At 39.2% G+C, this 26,412-nt stretch overlaps 1 protein-coding gene across 1 annotated transcript in view; it reads left to right on the forward strand.

The window, feature by feature from the left end:
- Positions 1-8,835: 8,835 nt before the first annotated feature.
- Positions 8,836-26,412, forward strand: part of rela (v-rel avian reticuloendotheliosis viral oncogene homolog A) — an 83,284-nt gene continuing 65,707 nt past the window's right edge. Inside the window, exon 1 of the mRNA XM_028803024.2 lies at positions 8,836-9,035. Within this exon, the coding sequence (XP_028658857.1) occupies positions 9,029-9,035 (7 nt within the window). The 5' untranslated portion in view covers positions 8,836-9,028. The remainder of the gene's footprint in view (positions 9,036-26,412) is intronic.

A 26,412-nucleotide genomic window follows, 5' to 3' on the forward strand; every position in this document is an offset into this window, starting at 1 on the left:
GCCTTTGAGGATTTTGAAGACCTGGATTAGATCCCCACGCTGTCTCCTCCACTTGAGACTAAAGAGGTTTAATGCTCTGAGTCTGTCAGAGTAGGACATGTCCTTAAATCCTGGGATGTACTCAGTTGATCTCTTCTTCACAGTTTCACGTGCTGCTGTCTTTTTTAGTATTGTGGTGACCAAAAACTGCACAAAATACTCCAGGTGTGGTCTTACTAGTAGTGCGTTATGTAGTCTGAGCATAACTCCCCTTGATTTATATTCGACAGTTTTAATAATATAGCCTAACATTTTATTTACCTTTTTAGTCAGCATAATCCCTAAATGCTTTTCAGAGGTTGCTTCCTGTAGGGCATCATCTCCCTTCTTTTGCCCACGTGTAGCACTTTTCTACATTAAACTGTATTTTTCAAGTATTTGCCCAATTCTGTTGCTTGTCCAAGTCTTTTTGAATTATTTTTCTTGGCTACTCAGTATCTGCTGTCCCTCCAATATTAGTATGATCTGCAAATTTTACAAATCCATTTTCACAAATTTACTAAATATACCAGAATCAATTTTATTACTATAATGAGAAAAAGTTGCAGTCCAAAAACAAATCCCTGACGGACTTCACTGAAGACCTCACTCCACGTGGAGCATTCTTATCTTATGTGTGCTCTTAGTTTTAAGTCAGTTAGTCAACTACAGATCCAATTTTGTAAATTACATCTGATGCCTACAGCTTCTAGTTTCAAAATTAATTTTTGGTATGGTACTGTATCAAAAGCCTTTTGAAAGTCTATGTAAATTCAGGGTTGGAGGGACATAACCTGCACGGACAGCACTGGGTGTCAAGTGGGAAAAATCCCTTGACAGGCTTCCATTCCAGCACTGGAAGGCTCACACACTCCAATGCTTATACTGAGACAGTTTTGATTCACCAAATAATCAAGACAGTGCTCCCTTGGAGATGTAGGAGGAAATCCTGCGCATTCACTGGGAGAACAAGCAAATGCCACAAAGCCAACAACCAGGGACAAAATTCAAATTGAAACACAGCACTGCCCACCGGGACACCCACACAAGTGCCTATACTTTGGAAAAAATTTACTTTTAATTCACACATTAACTAGAATAAGAAGCTACAACCACTGCAGGTCCCTAGGACTGAGACTTATTCTTGTATCAGTTACTCCTAATTGGATCAGCTCAATCCCACTATTTACTAAAATTACCAGATGGCCAGTTCTATCCTGCCATTAACAGTTATGTGACATGAGAACATCCACTGGAGTGCTGCTACTATTCAACATAGGAAAGTCTGGAATATGGAGCTGTTGGGTGCCGTAATTCAAATTCAAATTCAAATTCCCCTAAGATTACATTTTTCAGTTTCACATTTTGCCAATAGGAAAGAATGGTGTCTTGTTCGTCAGTATAGAGCTGTAGCCTTGAGGTCTGCATGTGGTCTGCCATCACAGGGGAGCATGACTTTCAGCAAATCAGGACATGGACTTAAAAAAGGGAATTTGTTTAATTGCTGACTCATGGTTGTGTGATGAAGATCCTGGGACAATCCTAGCAGAATTGGGTGCCAAGAAGGAAACAACTACTTCCCTCAACTTATATTCCACAGATAGGGCTATATAACCTAACATCCTATTAGCCTTATTGATCGCTTAAGTCTTAATTTTGTCCAGGTCCATCCGTAATGACTCAGCTGATTCTAGATTACTTTCACAGAAAAATTTACATTTAGAGCATTCACAATTTCCCTTACCATTCCTACTATGCTTTACTTTAGTTTTTCTAAAGCCTATTTCCAGATGGTTTAAAGAACTGGAAGCACAGAATCAAGAATGGGGTGAACATCTAATTGCATTTTAACACAGTCTAATTTATTATGGCCCTGGAAAGTGACAGTGCGTTACAGGTTGGCCAACAATGCCAGGAATAATTTCACAGTACTCTGCACATGTAACAACAGTACTGCGACTACCTTTACCACTCTAAACTGAGCGCCAATCCACCACAAGGCACATTCATTTGCACACCCACTCTCACTCCTATTGTATTAACTCACAAAAGGGAGTAAATGAAAAATAAGCAAGAGAATCGTAGTTAGTGACATTAAAAAACATCAAACCAGGAGTCAACGTGACCAAGCATCAAAACCAAAACAAGAACCAAAAATTAGAGTGAAAAAACAAAGAGTAGAGATTCAGTAATCAAGAAGAACATAAAATGAATATTCTATATCACAGTGAAACAGAGTTTATCCATCATACTTGGATACACCTGGCATTGCTGAGGAAAACCTTTAAACCATCATTATGATGATGTCACAGACAAGCGTGTTGCAGTGTACTTTAGGAAACATTGCCAAGGAAATGGTGAATACAAAACACTTTAAAATAGTGGCACGCATCTGGAAAACAAAACTGTGTTGTGGCAAAATGTAAACAAAATATATGCTTCTAAAGTAAGCCAGATACACCATTTTGACCAACATGTAATACATTTATGAAAATTAGTGATCACAACACATATCAGGCCAGTTTAGAGCAGCCAATCAAGCCACATTTTTGTGTTATGGGACATAAACTCAAGCACCTAGAAAAAAGTCCATGTACACACAAACATTTAGGGAGAATGTACTAATTCCCCATATATGCCTTGTGCCTTAGAATTGAAATGAGGAGTTATAACACATTCGCATTGAAACTCACACAAATATTGTATCTGTCAGACACACACACACTTAGGGGGCATCTTCAGGGCTTCTGTGAAGTAAGAAATGTAATAGTGGAGTGTTTGGTAGCACTGCCATTAACTCATTCTACCTTTCTGCCTATAGGTACAGAAGAGACTTCTGATTTCTCTTCCTTCTCTGGCTCAGAACTCCCACCCCTTCCACCTCAGACAGTATTTAAGAAATTGCAGAACCAGAAGTCAGCATTTAGTCTCAAACCTGGATCTGAGAGTGACAGAGCTTTACTACAGAAAGCACCCTCACATAAAGGAAACTTGATCAAGGACTAAGACGGTCTTCATTATTTTGTTTTTTGGGAGATTGGCTTTGTTATTAAATGGGGCTTACAGTGGATGTACCGCAACCCTTCATCCTGTTTTTCTAAATTTTGTTGCAATGTTAGAACAATTATGACAAGAAACAGGCCATTTAGACATGATAGGTGTCTACATTTTTTAACCTGTGCTGGGATCCAGAATCTATGCGAGCAGGGGTTGAACAGGTACAAATTCAGGATGAGGTGCCAATGAATTTCAGAGGACATTAACTGGGCCAGTTTAGAGTAGTAATCTGCCTAATACATGCCTCAGATCAGGTCAGGTCAGGTCAAGTTGGGGAGCATGTACTGGTACAATGCGTTGCTGCACCAACCACACTATGAAACAGTTTGGGATCCCGGTTGGCAACCCCCCAGACAGACACACTGTCCAGTCCCACCCTCCAGAAATTACTATCTATCTGCTGCAGCCAGTTATCATGTGAGCATCCCCTTGGCCTGGTCCAGCTGCTCAACAATAAGCATCCTATGAGCCAGATCACCCTCAGGGAATTGAGCTACATGGTCATAGTGCTGCAACTGACGCTCCCTCACAATGCAGGTTATGTGCCTCATTCAGAAGTCCATGAGCAACAGCTTGTTTCACTCAATGTCAAACCAGTGGTACCCATGGATTCTCCAAAGAGACACAGTACCGAAGCAGTCCAGTCCTTGTCTCAGGTCACTGGATAGCGTCTATGTCTCACAACCATATAGCAAAACTGGAAGCACCAGAACTCTAAAAACTTGGAACTTTGTCCTTTTGCAAAGATATCGGGAGAGCAAACAAACCCTTTTCCAGCGACCTTATGACTCCCCATGCTCTCCCAATCCATCTACTGACTTCATAGGAAAAGTCATCAGAGAGATGAATGTCGCTGCCAAGGTAAGTAAACCTCTCGACGAGGTCAACATTGTCTCTGCAGATAGACACACTGATCTGATGGCTGTGCAAAACAGGTCATTAAAGGCGTAGATCTTGGTTTTTATCCAGGACACTCACAAGCCCAGATACTCAGACTCTTCACTAAGTCTCGTGAGAGCCCAGATTAGAGCCACCATTGACTCTGCAATGATCACAGCAACATTGGCAAAGATGAGATCAGTGAATCTTTCTTCACCAACAAATGCTCCACAGCCGCTGGACCCCACAACCCTGCCAAACACCCAGTCCGTGCAAGCGCTAAACAAAGTAGGAGCAAGAATACACCCCTAACAAACCCCAGAATCAACTGGGAAAAATGCAGAGGTTCAGCCTCCACTCTGCACAGCACTCACAGTACCAGTGCACAGGCTGGACATGGCATCCAGCAACTTTGGGGGGATCCCATAAAGTCTTAGGATGTCCCACAGGGCAGTTTGATCAACAGAGTCAAACACTATGAAAATCGACAAAAGCTGAAAAGACACTCTGCCGATATTTGCATTTGTGCTTGTTGAGAACCCTCAGTGCCAGGATGTGGTTGACGATAGACATCTTAGGCGTAAAACCAGACTGCTCCAGTCACTGGTAGGTGAGCAAGCGATCACGGATCCTATTGAGGATGACCATAGCAAGGACCTTACCCGGCACTGAGAGCAGTGTTATCTCCCTGTAGTTTCCCCAATTCACCCTTCCCTTTCCAGATAGGGATGACAAGTCCCATTTTCCAGTCAGTTGGGATGATGCCTGTCTCCCAAATTGAAGCAAAGATTGCTTGCAATATCAGGAGAATAGCCATACCACCAGCCTGGATAAGTTCACCCCAGATACCACATATCCCTGCAGCCTTCCCTACCCTCAGCTAGTTCACCACTTGTGCAATCTCAGTGAGACTGGGTGGTTCACAGCTAACTGGAGGATTACCCTTAAGGACCGTAGACCCAGGGATGTCCAACGTCCTAGCCAGGGGATCAGCTTTAAACAGCTACTCAAAGAACCCAGCCCAATGGTTCACAACTGCAGTGTCATCTGTAAGGACCATTCCATCACCCACCCTGACTGCGACTCTCCGAGAAACAGATTTGGATGTGCATAATGCTTTGATTCCTTTGTAAGTGGATCGCTACACCATAGATGGTGTGCCACTTGCTCATTGATTCCTCTAACAAATGCCTCCTCATCTGCCCATGAGGATGTGATCAATAACCTTCACTGCACCAAAGATGTGGCTCAAGGCATTACAGCCAGGATCCAGTGATCCGCAGTCCACAACCTTTTACAAAGTCAAGGAACATGGAGCCACTTTCACCATGGTCGCCAGACCCATGGGGACAATCCTCATAGCCAGTCCTGTCAGAGCTAGTGGTCGCATTGAAGTCACCCAGGACCACAGGAGTGTCACCTCATGGGCACCCATCTACCACCAAGAGAAGTTACAAATAGAATGTCTCCCTCACTGAGACATCACTCATTGGGGTCAGAGCATACACTGAGGCAATAGACAAGGCACCCCGAGAGTGTCTTAACCTGAGTCTCATAATCTGGTGGTTGAAAGGAGTGACATCGGACACCATCCGAAGGAGCTGATCTACCACAGCAACAGTGACTCCCTGAGTATGACAGCCATCAGAGAATTCAGGCCAATTAAAGTTTAACCACTTACAGAAATCTGGTCAGTCCCAGGTCTGCATACCTCAAAGAGTGCCACTACTGAAATGCGAAGTTTACAAAGCTCTTCCGACAGCAGAGAAAGATGATCATCATACCAGAAAGACAGCAGGAGATGCTTCAGCACCACACCAGTTCCAATCCCCAAAAGTAGAGCTACTTTCACAAAGAGCAGACTGGAGTGCCATTCCTGCCACCAATCATCAAGTTTTCCCTGCAAGTTGGCGGACCGTTTGCAGGGCTGGATGCAGTTTACCGTCATAATCAGGACAAGGACAATACATGTTTGTGGGACATGAAAGAAAAACTATAGTATCAAGTGATGCAGACAAAAGAAAAAGCACATACTCTACCCAGGTAGTCTGTGTTAATTGCCTGACTTGAGAAATTATAATGTGGGTGCGAACTTCACAATTTTAACAGGAAACCCATACCCAGATTATGCATCAGGCACACTGGCAAATTTTCAGAGTTTCTCATCCATGTTCAATATATTGTAATGGCACTGAAAAGGTGCATCGACCTGGGAAAGAGTCACCACCTCATGCAAGCTATGAATTGGCATTCCATCATGTAAATGCTTAAAAAATGGGAATCCTGCAAAATCACATAAGAATTCTAAACTGTGTAACAACAGAGAATAGTCCTTTTAAGTAATGTGCAATGTAAAAACCAAAATCTACTTACCTCCTGCTGCTAGTACTACATTGGTGATAGAAGTGGGATGAGGATAAGACCTACTGTCAGATTTAGCAAAGCTCTGAGTGCTGTAGGAGCCTAAAATGGATCTTCTGGGCGCTACTAAGGAGTTCCTGGAGAATTTTGATGCTGAGTTCTGGGATCTGGAATACCATTTGCAGAATCAGTAGAGAAAGACAGCTGAGAGACTGTTACCTCTGCATCTCAACCAATGATTCTCCAGTGTTCTGGGTTTGTGGTTGCTGGAGGAGCTTAAGGCTCATGGAGCTGGGAAAAAGTATGGCAGATTGAGTTGCCACTGATCCCAGGTGAGCAGTGTGGAAAAGGGCCCGTAGTAAAACTGCACAGAAAATGAGCAAGGCAGACTGCAGAGGTGTTACAGAGCAGTAGTGGAGGAAGTCTCAAATCTGTGATCTGGACCTGGAATCCCCGTTTGCAGCATCAGTTCAGTGAAGGAAGACAGCCATGAGATTGATCTGTACTATTTTGATGGATAGAGTAGGAGATTTAAATGGAGACATTGAGAGAATAACATGGTCAAAAAACAAAGCTGAAGGCAAAACCAGCAGTCAAGGATCAACTGTCAAACTGATAAAACAAAACTAAAATTTAAGGTCTCATTTCAAACAGGAAATCAAATACCAAAACACCAAAGGGAGAATTGCACATAATTGCCTTTAAGTTTATCCAATCTTGAATACTTTGGTACTTACGAGGAACAACCTTTAAACTGTCGCCTTGGATTATCTTACTGACACATACTCCTGGTGCATGGTGGGAGTAGTATTGCGGCAATGGGCAACACAAAAGTCTCAAAATGGTAGGGTCTGTTACTAAAACAAGATGACATTGAAAATAATGTTATCAAATGAACTACAGTATATCACCACACCGAAGACCAGTGTTTAACACCTCTACTGTACCACAAGATGCTGCAGCTCTCAACATCCCTGCTGTGCCTCCTGACAATGAAGCATTCAAGACCCCTGATAATATGCCTTTGTCACTAGCCACACTGCTGCAACTGAAATTAAGTCCACCCCACCGTTTTGAAGAGTCTGTGCACTGTTACATGGAGTTCAAAGTGGTCACTGGTGAGAACGACTTCGAAAGGAGGGCTATGTAACAATGTTGACAAGTTGCATTAGCCTGGGGATGAGTCAAAAAATTATGAGCTGACATTCCATCATTGAAATGAATAACTTCACAGCCAGCTGCAGGGGAGTCCAGAAATATGGCAATCCTGCAAAGTCGCAAATGAATTCCAGATAGTGCAGCAACAATGAGTAGTCTTTTTAAGGACAGGAAGCTACCCAGAAACAGTGTTATAAAGAACAAAGAATCCTTAATGTCACTTGGTGCCAGCTATATATTTTTTAACATATCACAAATTTATTTAAAATGCACTCAAATAGGACCCAGATATGATTATGGGGGTCATAAATATTGCCTCTAGTAGCATCTGTCTCTGAGGATCTATTGGACATGGAGTAAATGAGTATTTACAGTTTTAATTCTTAGTCAACTAAAGTCATGGGAAAAATAATAAATACACCATATGGCCTTAGGAGCAAGATCTGTCCATGAGCTACCTACCTAACCCTGCAGGCTTCGATCGTCATTTTTTGTCTATACTGTATCGCCTTTATTTTCAAATTTTTAAAGCAGCCAATCCGCTTCCTTTGCATCCCAATCTCCTACCACTAGAGTGCGCTCGCTCATGCAGAATTGTATTAATAGGTAAGCAGATGACTTCACGTGTCCAGATTTGCCTGTTATTTTTGTTAATTTTTAAAAAATATTTTATTAATTATTCGATACAATATTGTCAAATGTACCATTTTAACATTGTATCCTTACAATACACATAACATTATATACATAATACAAAATATGTAGAGAATAGCATAATGCCAGGGGAATATTTTCATATATAAATAAACTGTATATATACTTATTAAATACATTTATATTTGGATAACAAATGTAATGGCTTAATTGCCTTACTATTTTAATGATTTGATAAGTGTATATAAAAGAAATAAGGTCATCAATAAATATATCATACATTTTACCTATTTATGGAAAAATCACATGGAGATTAACTTTTTATACAATTTATACAAGACAGTGCAGTGAAACGTTTTTAAGTGAGGCCATACATTTGTGCCCCGTTACGAATTTCTTTCTCTTGCGGTTGTTGACCACAGCGTTGTTTTGTTTACTTGCAGCTACGGAGCGTAACATTTTAAGATGTAAAATACTGAATGATCGGCACGTTTTTTTCCCTCCAGGTTCGTCGGCGCGTTTAATTGTATTTTAACAATACCCAAGAAACAAATCAGACACGAACTGTGGAGGTTTCTCGTTTTATTAACTATGGAGAACTGGACGAGCCCGTCCTCTCTTACAGTACTGTACTACTGCCATCCCGCCGAGGCGCCCGAGTTCTCATAAATGACGTCATACTTGCATTTCCGGGTGAAACTGTCCGCCTGCCTCGCCTTGTCGTAACTTGCAACTGTGGTGGAGGAGGAGGAGGAGAACAGCCGGGTCGGTCGATTGGGTGACTACGGTGATCTAAAAGTGATCGCTTACAACAAAGTTATATTTCTGTAGCGGCGTGCTTTTGAGTGGCACAGATTGCGCTTTGGAGCTTAAAGTGATTTGTAGGAAGCAAGGAGACACAATGGATCGTAAGTATGGTCAAAGTTTTTCTCCGCTGCAGTTGCCTGTTGTTGTTGTTTTTCTTTCCTCTCTGGGGGAACCCCCGCGTTTGAATCGGAAATGTATATTGGTATTTCTGAACTTAGGGTATTTAAGGAAGTGGGGTTGCAAACTGACATGAAGACTGAAGTTTTGTTGCTCGTGACTGGTGGCGCAGTTTGAAATTGTGATTTATTTATTTTTGGTGGCTGTTATTTCGGCGGTGCCTGACGCGTGCATATAGCGAGAGTTGCGAGCAGGCCTGGCGTCCTGGCCGGGCCTCGTGCAGCGCCGTCCCGCAGACTTGCTGGCCCTCTCGGGGCTCATTTATGTGCTGCAGGCAAGTGTGGAGCCTGCATGCTGTGTCACTTGTCTTGGGCAGGATCCACCTGGGTACAGCTAAACGGGGCATGTCTGACAGTCATTTTGAGTGAATTGGGGGGATATTACAGTTTATGCTAGGTTTCCAACAACAATAATAATAATAAAAAAAACAGGTGCGTTTCAAGGGGCGTGGGCTGTTCTCGGCATGTACAGCTTTCGCAGATGTGCGTGTTGCGTTTCTGGGCGTCTTTAAAGTGGTAAAGTGTGAGTAAATGTGCTCCAATGCCCCGGGTGGGTTTTATTCCAATCTTGTGGTCAGGGCTTACCAGCAATCTGTGACCTGATATGACTAAGTGGCAAGAGAATGAATGGATGGAATACTGTATGTGTCATAATTTAGGCATCAGATAACACTATCAAATTGGGGAAAAAAACACAATAACAAATGGGCACTTTCTAGATTTCTTTTATTTGTTAATTAGTTTTAAGAGGCGGGAAGGTTCATGAAGGTTTTTAAAGTTCTCAAGTACAGTACTTGGCAGGTTATATACTTAATGAATCAAGTGGCATTGGTCAGTCTTAAGCAGACGTGCAGCGCAAACGGTAACAAAGTGGCAGAATAAACAAGACTTTTAGACCGATTATAGTGGACGCTCATCAGATTAGACGGTCGGCGAAGACTCCACAATAGAAAACCCAGGAGCGGGTAGGCGGCCAACTGGCCGAGCTCTCCATGACACTGACTTTCTCTTGGATGATTTTACTCTCCACCGTTTTCAGTGGACCATAGTTCATCATTTAATTAACGGAGAGATATTTTTAGTTTCAATTTATGTTTAATCAGATCATGTCTTGTTCTCTGTGTATTGTGTGTACCAATTCTGTATTTAGTAATTGGTATAATCTGTAGTTTATTTTAACTGATAGTTGTTAACATTACTCTTCACCTGTACTCATTGATAACCACTATACAAAACAATTTGTAATATTTAAAAGAGGTAATTGGAAAGGCATTGATATTAGGTATAAAGAATAATCTTGTTCAAGAGGAGATGGAGTATTGAATTCAGCAGACTAGTATTTGTAGAGCAAGAAAACTGTTGGATTTGTGTGTTAAGCCACTTTCACATATTGAGTTAAATCAAACTCATGTAAAACTTCTCAGGAATTCAGTAGGATTTGCCATCTCACAACTATAGGGATAGTCCAAACATTTGCTGGATTGATTGTCCTCACATGTGACAGTCCCAGGTTGGGGGTATCTGGACGTTGTAGGTTTAAAAAAAATAAATAAATAAATTAAAAAAAACTTTTACACAAGAAGTTGGCTGGTGATGAGCATTAGTTAAGTAACAACTTTACATAATATCTCAATCTATAAAGCATAATATTTCTGCTTTGGTTTGTTACAGATTGTTTTCACAGTTCTGTGAAAAGTTCCCTAAATAATTACAAATATAAAACACAAAATCATTGATAGCATTTGCCACCCAAATATAAAACACAAAATCATTGATGGCATTTGCCACCTTCACGGCAGTATTTATTAGATGCATCTTTGGTAGCCGTCATACCTTTGAGTCTGCGTGCACGGGTCTCTGTCAGCTTTGCACATTGTAACACTGCAACTTTTCTCTAATCATCCTTGCCAAGCTGTTGAAGCTCTGCCTGGTTTCATGGAGATAGTGAGCGAACAGCATCAGATTTAATTGGATTGAGACCTGTGCCCATGTTTAACAAGTGTCACACATTTGCACTAAATGTCTGACTAGGATAGCAAATGGTCCTACCACAGAGTAGGACATAAGAAGTAGTTATGAAGTGTCCTACTTCCACTCCTAAGAAGGAATAGGATGCCATGTTTTAGAATGAATGACGTCACAATTTTTACTACACCCTGAGCTATGAAATGGTACTCATCATGATGTTTTATAGTATTTTCTGGCACGAACGCTAAGGCTTCACCACAAAAATAATCAAAGTAAGTAGGAGAAGAAGAAAAACATTTAAAGGTAGGATATTGCACTAATCTGCAGTAATCGTGCCACTTCTTAACATCAAGAATAATATTGTATATTTGTGTTGATGGGAAACAAAATCCCCCAAGACGCAGGTCCCTTGCAGTCTTCACCAGGTTTTCTTCCAGGATTTCTCTATATTTTGCTGCATTCACTTTGCACTTTACCCTCACAAGCCTTCTGGGACCTAATGCAGAGAGCACCATTCCTCCCAAAAATCCCACAAAGCATTATGGAGGCACCCCTATGGGTTTGGTATGTTTTTGATCAGTGTACCTACATGGAGTTTAGTCTGATGACCAGAAAGACCAATTTTGGTCTCATCAGATCATAGAACCTTCTTCAATGTTTCGTCACAGCCTCCCATATGTCTTCTGGGAAACTCTATACTAGAAGTCCTGTGCATTTTTTGTTATTTACATCTCTCCCATAAAGCTGTGACTAGTGAAGCACTTGGGCCCCAGCTATTGTATGAACAGTCTCTCCAGTCTAAGTCATTGTAGCTTGAAACACTTGAAACTCCTTCAGATTTGAAACAGATCTCTTTATCATCTTCTATAGTTGATAATAATACATTTTATTTATATAGCATCTTTTGTCTTCTCGCCTGATCAGTTGATTCTTGTGGTTGACTTAATCTGGCTGTGCCATACTATTTCCCTTTCTAAATGGTTGATTTAGGTGGTCTACAAAGGGAATTCTGTGATATTTTCTTGTATGCCTTTAGTGACCTCTTGGGCACAGCCATCAGCAGTGTTTGTGGTGGGAGTGTCAACAGCATTAAGAGGTTTACTTACCTCGGCAGCGACATTCTTGTCTCTGCTGACGTTTTCAATGAAATCAGTAGATGGATTGGTGGGGCATGGGTAGGGGGTCATGAGGTTGCTGGAAAGAGGTGTGTGTTGCTCCCGACATCTCTGCAAAAGGAAGAAGGTCCAAGTCTTTAGAGTCCTGGTGCTTCCTGTTTTGCTATATGGTTGCAAGACATGGATGCTACCCAGTGACCTGAGACAAGGACTGGACTCCTTTGGTAGTGTGTCTCTTCAGAGAACTCTTGGGTGCCACTGGTTTGACTTTGTGTTGAATGAGCAGTTGCTCACAGAGTCCCGAATGAGGCCCATTACCTGCATTGTGTCAGTTATGGCACTATGGCCATGTGGTACGATTCCCTGAGGATGATCCTGCTTGCAGGATCTCAGTTGTTGTGGACCCGAGCTGCTGGACCATCCCAAGGGGACATCCATGTAACACCTTGCTGCAGTGGATAGATGGCCTTTTCCAGTGGTGGGACTGGACCATGTGTCTACCTTGGGGGTTGCCAACCAGGATCCCCAGCTGGTTGGGGTGGGTGCAGTAACATGCTGTATCATTGCACACTCCCCAACCTGACCTGACCTTAGTTATCTGAGACCTCAAATATCTTGGGGTGCCCAAACTTATCTATGGCGCTCCTTTCCTTTTTTCACTGTACAATTGTAAAAAACAAAAACAGTACACTGATCTTGCATAAAACGCTGAAAAGAAATGTGTTATCTTTAACTTTATGCCTTTTGGTGATCAGTTCATCTTCTGCTTACATATCTATTCGTAGTAACAGATATTTTAAGTAAGAGTGCCCAAACCTTTGCATGACATTATATAGTACAGTGTGTTAGATTTTTGTTCTTGCTTGTATGTTGCACAGTTGTCAGTTATAATCATCAACATTAAAAGAAATAAACATTTGAAATACATCAGTCTGTGTGTAATGAATGAATCTAATATACAAGTTTCACTTTTTGAATGGAATTACTGAAATAAATCAACTTTGTCATGATATTCTAATTTTATGACCAGCACCTGTAAGGTTAGGCTTATTGCATTGAGATCCCAACTGAAGAACAAGAAAACGAGCCAGTTGTTGTGCTTAGGGGAGCCTGCAGTCATTTTATAAACCACTTAGTCTGGAACAAGGCTGGGGGGTCTGCTGGAGGATATCCCTACTAGCACGAAATGCAGTTATTTATTTACCAATAGTGACTGGCAACACAGCTGCATTTCATATATAGTTACTTCTATTGATCCTTTAAAGTTGTTTGGGCTAATATTCCCCATGAAAGACAGTATTTAAATGAAGAAAACAATGACACATATAAACTACTCTAGGTAGGAACTCCTGTTTGCTACTGAAAAGACCTGATCTGAAGAACTGTTCTTGTGTAACAATATATTCATTTTAGTTTTGTTTTTGGATCTTGCGTTGTTTGCAGAATGATCTTGTAATTAGCATTTGGATAAAAACTGCTGCTCACTGTTGCAATTGAGAAAGGGAAATACTAGAGATGAAAAGGGTCCAGAGGTCCTAATGTGGGCTTGATTTCCTTAGCCCTTCTCTGGCTCTGAGTTTGAATATCTTTGATCCAATGCTTGGATGCATGCTGTTGGGTGCCACCCTCAAGGCAGAATATGAGCACACATCATGTCACAGATCTTAGTATCGTGTGACTGGCAACAGACATAGCAACTATAAACAATATGGCTACCATCATGCAAAGAGCTACAGAACATTGTCGGCCAAACGAAACAGTAAGATATAAATTGGTGTCATCAGAAAGAGGATATAAATGCACAAAAATAAATGTGAAGGGATGTCTACCATGTGTATTCACCAGAGATGTGTCATTAAAAATTAAATAAGCTTGTTACATAATATGAATTTGATAATGTTTACAACAAGTCTACAGTAAGAAAGTTTAGCATTGTTTGAGTTTACTCATTCACATTTAACACAAGAAAGTTGACACTGTATTTGTCACTGACTGATGATGTTACGGTATTACATCAAAACCCCAGGGAGACTCTTCAAGAAAGAAAGTGCAGTCTTGCTGACAGAGAATTTAGGTTGCATAATACAGTGAGGTTGTGGAATGGTTGAATGGCCACCTTATAGGAGTTAGCAGTAGGTCAAGGACAAAGTACATGATTTGGCCTTCACTGAATAGTATATTTTGCACTGCATTGTGCCATGGTTTCCATTATTGTCCTTCTAAATGAAAAGCATTGGTTTTATTAATCTTTTTCTCTTTAGTGTAGAGATACAAAAAGATCCTCCTAGCTTTCCTTTTAATATAATGTTTTTTACGTAATTGGTATTGTATTTCAGCATGTTTTATGTTGATATTTCATCTTCTTTTAGCTTATCCTCCCTTAGTGCATTTACATGCACATCAATAACCTGATTATTCACAGAAACCTGATTTCTAAATAGCCATTTAAACCCTTATTCTGGTTAGAGGAATTGAGTTATTGGCCTGTAAGAAACCTAGTTAGCAGAGGTAGCATGCATTACGTAGTCCAATTACTTTTTAAAATAATAAGTAACCTAATGTATATTTTATTGAAGTAAAACTTCTTGCTTTATTTCAGCAGCCATACAGTAGGTGTAATGCAAGAAGCATACGTATCAAGTCTTTTGTATGTTCAATTGGAGAACCAAGCACAGAAAATAGTTTGCTGCATGTAATCTGGTTATAGAATCCTATAAGTAAAGCATCAATTTGACTAAACAAATTCATAAAACACAAGAAAATTATCACAGGGCTCATGCTTCTATTTGGATTCATGGTGTCTGATGATGACATTCCACTCTTTATTTGCACCGTTTAATGACATTGGAGCGTTTTGCCAAAGGAGAACGCCAGAAGATTACTTGCACATGTAAACACAGATTTTTAAGAAACCAGACTTCTGCCTTATCCAGGTTATTCACCTTAAACTGAATACGTGTGTGCATCTAAACACACTGATTGCCTTTTACATGCTTTATGCAAACATCATTACCTTCTCTGGTAAACTTCTTACTGTGAACTTGTCAGTAAATGCTAAAGGTGACTGCCCTGCCACTTTTCCAATAGCATCCACAACCAGGATGAGCCAAGTTATAGTTGATAGAAGTTGTATAATATGTTGGCATAGTTAATTCCTCCATTGTACATGAAATTGCTATGAAAAGTCATTGGTGATGTCATGTTCACTGATTGCTTTCAGACTGTGCCCCATAGGGTTTCATGGATTTTTTTTTTTTTTTTTTAGGAATATAAGGTATAAATCTGTGTGTGGGGTTGCCATTTTAAGCATTTTCTCTTTTATATTGTGCATTTTATATTTATAATCTTAATTACCTTAAATTATAGTATTACATAATATTCTTTAATACACTTAATCCAATTAACAGTTACATGTGGCTGAAGCCCAGCCAACAGCACTCAGTATTGCGAATGCTGGCAGGGTGCCAGTCCATTGGAGGGCCCACTCGTGTACACAAGCACACAGATCCCATTTACAGTTGCAAGATAACCTTAGCTGCACTCATGTTTTAAATATTCTTCATCTTTTCTCAGCCAACATGACCATATTGAAGGTGTATGCCTTTTAACTTTCTAGCATTACCGTACATTCACTGACTGATTTGCAATGTAGAGAAGCATACATGAGAATTGGACTTAGATGTTTGTAATATAAAAATAAATTATAAGTTAAAGCTGAAAAAAATGCAAACTTTTTCATATCAAAGATGCACTGTTGTGGTTGGCTTGCTTCTGTGCAGGAATTGCTAGTCCTGCAAATGTCTCGCTTCCTCTGATTGCAAAGGCCCTGCTCTCTTTCGCATCAAGTTGAAAGTTAGCCATTCACTAGTACATAGGATAACTAAAATTAGCATCACATGTCAATACTTTTCTTTGCCTGTCCCATTCTTTTGAAATTGGTTGACTGAAAAACAAATTGCAGCTTATGTTTTTGGCCACATTATATGGGCTTATAAATGGAGTAATAAATGTTTTGCTTTGGTAAAGCAGCAATGTGGTGCAAATCCAGAATAACTTGTTCTGTTTTGAGTATAGTGTAGTTTCACTTTTCATTTTCTTTGATCCTTCCTATAGCCTTAACCATATAATTCATCTGTTTGTTGCAGATGTCAGACATTTGCTCTGCATATTCTGTCAATATCAATAAAGTTCAGAGAATACAGATTATATGTTTGTTTCAACTCAAAGATTTTTGTTTTATAAGGATTTTTATTTGAAATCAGCTGCCATTGCTAGCTTCTTATATGACTTGTACTACAAGCCAAGTGTGTGTGTGTGTGTGTGTGTGTGTGTGTGTGTGTGTGTGTGTTTCATAGCTGACCTGATACGTAGCAGCTCTAAAAGTGTAGTTTCTCCACAGGCAAATTTAACAGGCAAAGAGGATAGCAGCATGGTGAATACATAAACCTCTTTTGTTCTCTTGTTACATTTGGTCCAGAAACATAAATATGGTAAAAGAAACTTGATGAATGTTAGGGATAAATATCATTAAAAAAAAGTGTGTGTTGGAAACCTGTATCACAAATAATTCCCATTCAGCAATTGGTTGAGAGTACAGGGCAGATGTATGGACAATATTTTCAAACACTAGTGGAACCCTCACAACATTTTGAAGTACACACAGTATTTTTGTATGTTTATCAAGTGCATAAGAGTTTACAAAAATCATAATAACTGATGTTTACTGTTCCTGTGAAACAAAAATATTAGCAACCAATGCTCAAACCACAGAAATGCAAGTCTTGTTCACAAAGGCAGCCTCTAAGAATTTCACAGTACATGTGACAATAAATGTTTCATGGTCATCCTTTTCTCCTTCATTGATGGGCACTTGTCTAACTGGAAAAAGCACTTAAAAATGTTTATACTTTTGTGTTGCAATTGCAATGTCAGAATAAGTGTTTAATACTGCAGGAATCAAACAGAAGAATTTAACAGTTAGATGGAGATTATAATGTAATCTTTCTGGGTGGTAACGTACCTATAGCATGACCAGCCATTTTGTAATATCTTGTAGCCACCTTATGTGTGTTCATTTGATTGATATGTCTCGGCTCCATCCCATTTGGTATGGGATTTGTAAAAGTAGTGCTAATGTTTGTTATGTGCCATCTGTTGGAATGAAAAAATGCAGTGCATTTTATTATTACATGCATTGCAATAGGGCTGCAACAATTAATTGTCTTAAACGATAATAACTGATAATTAAAAACGTTGGCAATGATCAATTTCATTGATTAGTTGATTATGTCATTATGCTGAGCACATTGTGTTGTGCAATTGTGCCACTGCTTCATTCAGTTGTGAACGCATTTGAAATAAGACAGACGATAAGCGAGTGCCAGAAAAGACGGTGCAACCTAAGAGTTTAGGAGCACTTTACTCTGAATGCAGAAAAAAGGTTGTGAATTGCAAAATGTGTAGATCAGACCTTGCATAGCATGACAGCACAAAGGAGATGCACAAACATTTGAGCAGGAAACATACAGTACCATTACAGACTCTGTGGAGGAGGAGGACTCTCTGTCATCTGAATAAGCTGAATATTAATTTAGTGTTATGTGATACAGATCTATGAACACAATGTGAGATAGGCCAACCATAATGACATGACTTTCGGTTTATAGTGAGGATTAATTCAAGTGATAATCCAGCCTTCAACAATGTGAATGAAACACTAGAATGTGCGACAGAGTATGTGTCATTAGGCAGTGGTTAGTAAACGTTCAAACTTTTGCTTGCCATACTTTGGTTCAAAAAGGGTTCATATTCAAAAAGACTTGAGGCTGTAATTGCTGCCAAAGGTGCATCGACAAAGTATTGAGCAAAGGCTGTGAATACTTATGTATATGTGCTTTCTCAATTTTTTTATTTTTAATAAATTTGCAAAAATATCAAATAAACTTTTTTCACGTTGTCATTATGGGGTGTTGTGTGTAGAATTCTGAGAGAAAAAATGAATTTAATCCATTTTGGAATAAGCCTGTAACATAACAAAATGTGGAAAAAGTGATGCGCAGTGAATACTTTCCGGATGCACTGTACAGGGGCCAAATTGCGAGTTTAGTTAATTTATTGAAAGCTGTTGTGTTATTTAAGGAAATTTTGTGGGTGTGTGTGTGTGTGTTCATTGCACAGCCAGAGACAGAAGTGCTACTAAGGGTTTTATTTCTGTTTATTTTCAATGTATTACTATATAAATGTATATATTTTGCTTAAAATATCTACAAGTTCATTTTTCAAAAAATACGTTTCTGAAAATTTTACACAAATCTGTTTAATTGATGAAAGGTTCCATTTAATGCAAGGTTTCATTTATATGTTCACTTTCAAGTGAATTTTTTTCTAATCCAACCAACCAATTAATTAATTAATTATGAAAATAATTGTTAGTTGCAGTCCTACAATGTAATAGATGATGCACTGCAAAAATTAATGCTGAATATATCAATATCTACAGTGATGATTTAAATTTTAACCTGCCTTAAAAGGGTAGCACAACAAGTAATAATAATTCTGTTTTAACTAATAAGCTTAAATTAATAAGAATTTATTAGTGTGTTTTTGTAGCACTGTTGGGTAATTAATTTGTGAAATTTTTGGGAGGCGGAGTGGAGCTGTCTGGTTCTGGGTGTGTGAACTTCTGATTAAAGCGTTCTTCTACTGCCTTTGAGTGTGAGGTACTGTGTGTATTTCCAGGCTTATTTGTCAACACTGAAAGGTTGCTGCAGCATGAATATACAGTCTCAGGCGTGTAAAGCAGGAATGAGTTCAAAAATAATGTCATGAATAGTTTTTTTTTTTTTTTTTTTTTTTTTTTTATTAATAAAAACTTCTTGCAGGTTAGGTGCATTGCCGATCCTAAATTGTCCCTAGTGTGTGCTTGGTGTGTGTGTGTGCGCCCTGCGGTGGCCTGGCGCCCTGCCCAGGGATTTGTTCCTGCTTTGCGCCTTGTGCTGGCTGGGATTGGCTCCAGCAGACCCCCGTGACCCTGTGTTAGGATATAGTGGGTTGGAGAATGACTTACTGACTTCCTGGAATGTGCCGTAAACAGAAAAAAAAAATGGAATCAATATTTGGTGTGACAATCCTTTGCCTTAAAAACAGCAGCAATTCTTGGGCCATCTTGGATGCGGTTTCGATAAGGTACTCATGTGGTTGGTTGTTCCAAGGCTCTGTTTATCTGGTCAGATATTGAAACTGGAGTAGAAAGGTCATATCAATGAAGGCTGAAATGAATGGAGCTGAACAGAAAGAACAGGGTATCCAGAAGTGAAGCAATGTTCAGTGTGTATGGGAAACACGATAAAGAAAGGACCATACAAAAGTCCTGGTCAAATAAAAAGCAATCCAAAAAATGTTTGAAGTCACCTCCAAGTGAGTCTGTGAAGATGCAACTGTTCATTCATTTTGTATGAGATTTGGCTCTATAAGCTGCATTTAAGCAGCAAACTGTTCATTAATTAAAAACAAAACTGACATGGCTTGACATCACAAGAAAGACAGCTGCCTTATAATAAACATCCTTTGTTTAAAGCAGGGGTGTCGGACTCCGGTCCTGGAGGGCTGCAGTGGGTGCAGGTTTTCCTTCTAACCATCTCCTTAATTAGTGATCAGTTTTTGCTAGTAATTAACTTCTTTTGCCTTTGTTTTTATTGACGTGACTCAGACCCCTTAGTTTTTCTTTGTCCTTAATTAACAGCCAAACAATAATGAGACACAAAACAAGCAGCCACATGACCAGCTCCCCTGTGCCCATCATACAATAGCTGAAAATAAAGAAGGGTGAAGGTTTCAGTAAAACTGACAATCAACAGTTTTGGAAATGACTGCTGTGGCAGAACGAGAGCAGCAACAAGCCATGGAATTAAATGACAGGTTCAATTAACAAGAATCAGCATCTCATTGAGAAACTGGTTGGAGTGCAATTGGTTGGAGTTTGAATCCCCAGTTTAACTGATAATCTGTTGGCTTGTTTCACGTCTAATTTCTGTTTGGCTGTCATTTAATGAAGAATCAATTCAGGGGACTGAATCCTTAAAACAGGGCTAAAGAAAAGAAGTTAATTAGCAGTGAAAACTGGTCACTTGTTATGAAAAAGGTTAGAATGAAAACCTGCAGCCGCTGCGGCCCTCCAGGCCTGGAGTTTGACACCTTTGGTTTAAAGCATGGCTATCTGATGAGTTACCCCCCAGAAGCCAACAGGAAGAATGGAATTGTCAAGAAGGAATTGTATTTTTTTTAACACCTGCATAAAAAAAATCTTTCTTGCTTTAATTAGATATCTGTCCTTAAAATGCCCTTTTTGAAGTTTTATATACACAATCCTGGTGATCCCCATTATTCTTCTACCAAAAACATGTTATACCTTGTTGCTGCATGACCGTAATGAATGATATACTGTAAGAAATCTGGAAAGAGAATTGAGTGGTATGGTTTCTCATACTTTCACTACACAGGGCCAGAGCAGATTCAATAATGGAGTCTAAAACAGATCAGCAGATTTCACAGCAAAACAGAAGCCAGGAACTCAAAATCATCATAAAAACAAAAGTGCATTAGAACTTATAAAATGAAAAAAACATCTTTAGTCAGGTAATCTTTCACATATCAATTTAAACTGTTTATTATGCTTGGTCTTCAACAGTGAATGCAACATCACCAAATACGTAAGACCTGCAGTTACAAGCTGTTTGGCAAAAGCAAACTGACAAATCTTGACTTCAACCTAAAGGGAGTGTAATGGCCATTGTAACTCATTCCATGTCTTCTTCCTGTCTGTTCAACTATTACCTGAAATTCTAATCATTTTAGATCTGTCCTCTCATCCCCTTACCAGCAGAACTTTTATCTGTTTAGGAACTCTTGCTTTTAAACTACTTGCTTCATATTGGAAATCCCCTTGCACTGCCACTAATAACAGTTGGGTGTGTAAAGTTTAGTTTATTACATATGGAGTAATGTGCATCTCATAATAACAATGCATCCATGAAAACCATTGAGGGCTGGTATAGCGCTTTTCCAGTTCTTTAAATGTTGGGTGTCTGCTGCTCACTGATGCTACTGTTGGTTCAGTGCTTCCCGACTCGGAATGGGGGTGGTGTCATCCGAGTATTCTGTTATAAATGTTAAAAGAGGGCATGGCTTGATGTACTGAACAGAATTTTCAAAATAGCATGTCGGCATAAGAGAAGAGGGAAAGCGAGGTAGCATCAGGGGACCCAGTGGCATAAAAGTTTTTGTACTCTGAATATTTCTGATGAGCACTTGTGTGGTTGACATTTACATGTTTTAACAGCCAATGTGGTTGTCTTAAAATTTATTTCAGAATTTCCTGGTAGCCAGTGCAGTTTTTTGCCATTTTACGTTTTGAACATGCTGTACTCTTTGTCACATTTTTGTGGTATTCATTAAAAGAATCAAATCTATCGCTTTGTTTTTTGTTTTTCTCTTTAGTGGAATGAATGTTTAGTCCTCAAAGTAATTTACGGTTTAGCTGAAGAAGTCATTATTAAAGATATTAGTTTTTTTTTTTTTAATGAGTGATTGTTGTGTTCATTACTTTCAAGAATTGGTGAGCAGCAATTCATCACTCAAACTAACTTAAGCCAAGCTTCCAGAATGATGGTCTCACCAATGTAATGCAATGAGAACGACTTAATGATAGATTAGGGCTGCAGAAGACACAATTATGATTACTTGAATTTAAAGGAGAAAGGACCTCATGTTTTCAAATAAAGTGATTTTCATATTGGTAATGATTATGTCAAGAATGGCTTTACTGTATTTGTAGTAGTATTCTGAACCACCGGATGAAATGAGTTATCTAGACAGATCCCATGAACATTCAGATGATTAAAAATTATGAAAATTACTACTTCATTATTTAGAATGAAGTAAAGATGAAGACTGTAAGTCTTCAAATGTTATTCTGGTGTGAGGACTAAGCTGCAGAATACATGACACATAGTGTACAATTTAAATAAAAGGATTGAGTTTGTGTGGTCATATTCAGTAAACTTCATCAATGAATATTCCTAGTTTAGCTTAATATGATTGATAGGCACCGTTGTGCTGAATTGTGTGTTTAAGTTAAAATGGTTCAAATCTATACTGTATATATACAGTGGAATGCAAACGTTTGGGTACCCTTGCTTAAAATTACTGTTACTGTAAATAGTTTAGTGAGCATAAAATGAACTGAACACCAAAAGGAATAAAGTTAAAGATGGCACATTTCTTTAATATTTTAAGCAAGATTACATTTTTATTTCCCTCATTCACAGGTACAAAATCACAAAAAATGAAAAGTGCAAACGTTTCAGCACCCAACATGGTCAGTACTTAGTAACACCCCGTTTGGCAAGTATCACAGCTTATCAACGCTTTTTGTACCCAGCTAAGAATCTTTCAGTTCTTACCTGGAGTGTTTTCACCCATTCGTCCTTGCAAAAGGCTTCTAATTCTGCAAGATTCTTAGGTTGTCTTGCATGCACTGCTCTTTTGAGATCTTACCACAGATTTTCAATGAAAACCATTGGCATGCGCCTCTTGAGGTTATTCCATTGTAGATTTTGAGGTGTGTTTTGGATCATTATCTTACTGTAGGACCCATCCTCTGTTTAACTTCAACTTTTTTAAGATGGTGTGATGTTTGCTTCCCGAATTTGCTGGTATTTATTTGAACCCATTCTTCCCTCTTCCGATGACATGTTCCCTGTTGCGACTGGCTGCCACACAAGCCCAAAACATGATCGATCCAACCCCATGCTTAATAGTTGGAGACTTGTTCTTTTCCTGGAATTCGGCACCCATTTTTATCCAAACATACCTTTGCACATTGCGGCCAAAATGTTCTATTCTGACTTCATCAGTTCACAGGACTTGTTTCCAAAATTTATCAGGCTTGTTTAGATGTTCATTTGCAAACTTCAGGCACTGAATTTTGTGGCAAGGATGCAGGAAAGGTGTTCCTCTGCTGACTGTACCGTGATGGTCATATTTGTTCAGGTGTTGCTGCGCAGCAGAACAGTATGCCACCACTCAAGAGTCTTCTAAATATTCCTGAAGGTTTTTATAGTAATACAAAAGTTATTTGTCCTTCTAGCAATCCAATGAGCAGTTCTTTCAGAAATTTTTCTGGGACTTCAGACCTCAGCTTGACTTGACCATTCCTGTTAACTCCCATTTCTTAAAAACATGGCGTACTGAAGATACAGCTACCTGAAAATGCTTTGCTGTCTTCTTGCTTTAAAAGCATCAAGTATTTTATTTTTCAGTGTGCTAGGCAGCTGCTTAGAGGTGCTCATGCTGATTATTGGAACAAGGTTTGAGGAGTCAGAGAATTTATACAGCTTTGCAATTTGCATTACCTTGGATTTCCGAACCATGACTGTGAACAAGCCATAACCCTAATGAACCAATTAAGGTCTGAGACCTTGGTAAGAGTTATCTGAGACCTTAATCTTTTGCATAGTGCTCCTTTCCTTTTTCTCACTGTACATGCAATTGTGCAAAACAAAGACAGTACACTAATCTTGTATAGAATGCTGAAAAGAGATCTCATCTTTATCCCTTTTGGTGATCAGTTCATCTCCTGCTCATTTAACTATTCACAGTAACAGACATTTTAAGCAAGGGTGCCCAAACATTTGCATGCCACTATAATGCAAAGTTGACTCACTCGCTTATCAACAAAAACACAATTTTCTGTTAAGTTAAAATGCTGAAATGTGGTAGGACTGTACATCTAGGATAGTAGATATTTGCTAAGAAAGGACATTTTAGTATATCAATATTTAGGGATAAAACATAAAAACGAATTACCCCAAAAGGATATTCATCAATAATAATGCTATAGAGAGTGGGGTCGTCTTTGGTAGTGTGTCCTTTTTCCTGCTCAGTGCTGATAAGTGATCATACGGAGACATGGGGCTTGCCATTCACGTAAATACAGTAAATGGTGCAAGTAGGATAGTGCCACAAACAAGCTTGTGGTAGATAAAGAAGGGCAGCTGTCTTACACAGGGAAAAAAGAGACAAAGTGGTGAGCTGCGTGGAATATAAACTGTGATGTGGACAATGGGAAGTTAGGTGAAGCTCAAAGATAGCGTCCTTAGCAAAGGGCTTCCTTGGGTACTCACAGTACTGCAAGTTTTGTCAGCTTTTTTTTTTTTTTTTTTAATTTGCCTTATACAATTTCTTGTATTAGGAATTTGTTAATTTTCAAATACCCTTTGAGGTCAGAGCGCAGGGTCAGCCATTGTACAGCGCCCTTTAAACACTTGACCAGCTCATTAAATGAGTCCTCCACGGACAGAGCACAGGGGAGGTGGACAATATATACAGTTAACCATATTATTTCTTTTCACCTGTTTGTTTCTGTACATTGCTTTAAATGTTCAGTTCTTTGCATGGGCCATATGCAGGCTGTAAACATCAGTTTTGTATGTAATAAACTAAAGTAAATCATGATTCAGTATATATTGCTTTTGATGTAAACAGTCCAAAACTTTGTAAAGGTACTATGCTACAGATGAAAACTTTACATTCAATTTTGATTGAAGCTACAATTTTTACAGAATGTGTTACATGGTGAAATTACATTTAAACACAAAATTCCTATTATTCCTATAATTAACTGTTTAAAAAATGCAGTTTCCTCTTAAATTGTGTTTTGTTTTGTTTTTTATGATGACCTTGAATAGTACTTCTGATACGTCTCATTAACTCTTGACACTATAAGCGTGGTCAATTGCATTTTTGCTTTTTGATCACTACAAGCAAGTACTCTGTACGTATGAGAGTATTGATCATATGAAAGTATTTTCAAAAAAAGGCAAGAAGTCCTTTTTGGTTACTTTAGAAATTTTTGTTGGCAGATTTATATCTGAGTCAAAAGTCACTCCAAGTTCCTCAGAGCTGACCTGTTAGTAGTCTTAAATCTTTAAGGAAAGCTTTTAAGTTCTAACTGACTTGAGCAGGTCAGGTAAGTTGTGATATTTGAGAAGGAGTCTGGAGTGTGTAATTGAGGACACTGCCAGGGTTGAGATTACATACAGATTGAGGTGCGGTGGGACAGGGACAGGACCATTTAAAGCCAAGGTAATGGCATGGGTAATGAATGCAGGTTGTTATGCCAGTGCAATAATATGGACACCATGGTAGAGTAAGTCTTGTGAGTATGTGGCTACAGGCAGAAGGGAAAGAAAGTGCATCCTGGTGGAAATGTGTCCTATTCCTCGCTGAGAACTTAGAGAGCAGGCATCCTGTGACCCATACAGAGATGACCAACTATTGTTTAAAAAAAAAAAAAAAAAATGGTGGTTCAGCACTTTTATGCTTGTAATGTGTGTGGGTGCAGGACTTCCGATGCCACTAGGTGTAGATGTAACCCTGAAGTAATTGGTAGTCATAGCTAGGTGTGAGCCTCATGCTGCATTCACATTATATCTGAAATTTCAGAGATTTGGGGGAAAAAATGCAAGGTCACTGTTGGTTTGCTACTTGGTCTACAAAAATCAATCAAGGATAAACTATTTTTTGTGAAAAATGTAGAGATAACTAAACAAATTAGTGGGGTATTGTTAGTGCTGGGCGGTATACCGGTTCATACCGAAAACCGTTTTTTATTTTTTTTATGATATGGATTTTTCTTATACTGCAACACCGGTTTAAATTGCCTAAACAATGTTCGGAACGTGGCGCAGCGGGAAACTGTTCAAGTGGGGACCTTTTTCACTGCTACACCGCTAAACACAGATTTGTTGCACTAGGGCTCTTTTTCACTGCTACACCACCAAATAGTGGGCGTTAGCATAGGTATGCCGCGCGGTGAAAATGGACAGAGAGCATTCTGAAACTGAAGCTGACGATAAAGTTAAACATAATGACACAGAAGAAGCTTTGCTGAAAAAAAAGGAATCACGTCCGTTTCCTGGAGATACTTTGGTTTTAAAAGGTCAGATGTGTAAATACTGTTTCTATACTACTGGATAACACTGCAAGCCAAGTTGTACTTGTTTTTGTACTTGCTAGTGTATGTTTTGCTTGTATTGATCCTGCGATGTGCTGGCGACTCGTTCAGGGATGGGCGCAACTCTGAATGGATGGCATAATTAAACATGTATAACGAAGATATTTTTAAAGTTCTGAACACTCCACCGGCTAAGTTAATAACT

Source organism: Erpetoichthys calabaricus, chromosome 1 (assembly GCF_900747795.2).
Source record: "Erpetoichthys calabaricus chromosome 1, fErpCal1.3, whole genome shotgun sequence".
NCBI lineage: Eukaryota > Metazoa > Chordata > Cladistia > Polypteriformes > Polypteridae > Erpetoichthys > Erpetoichthys calabaricus.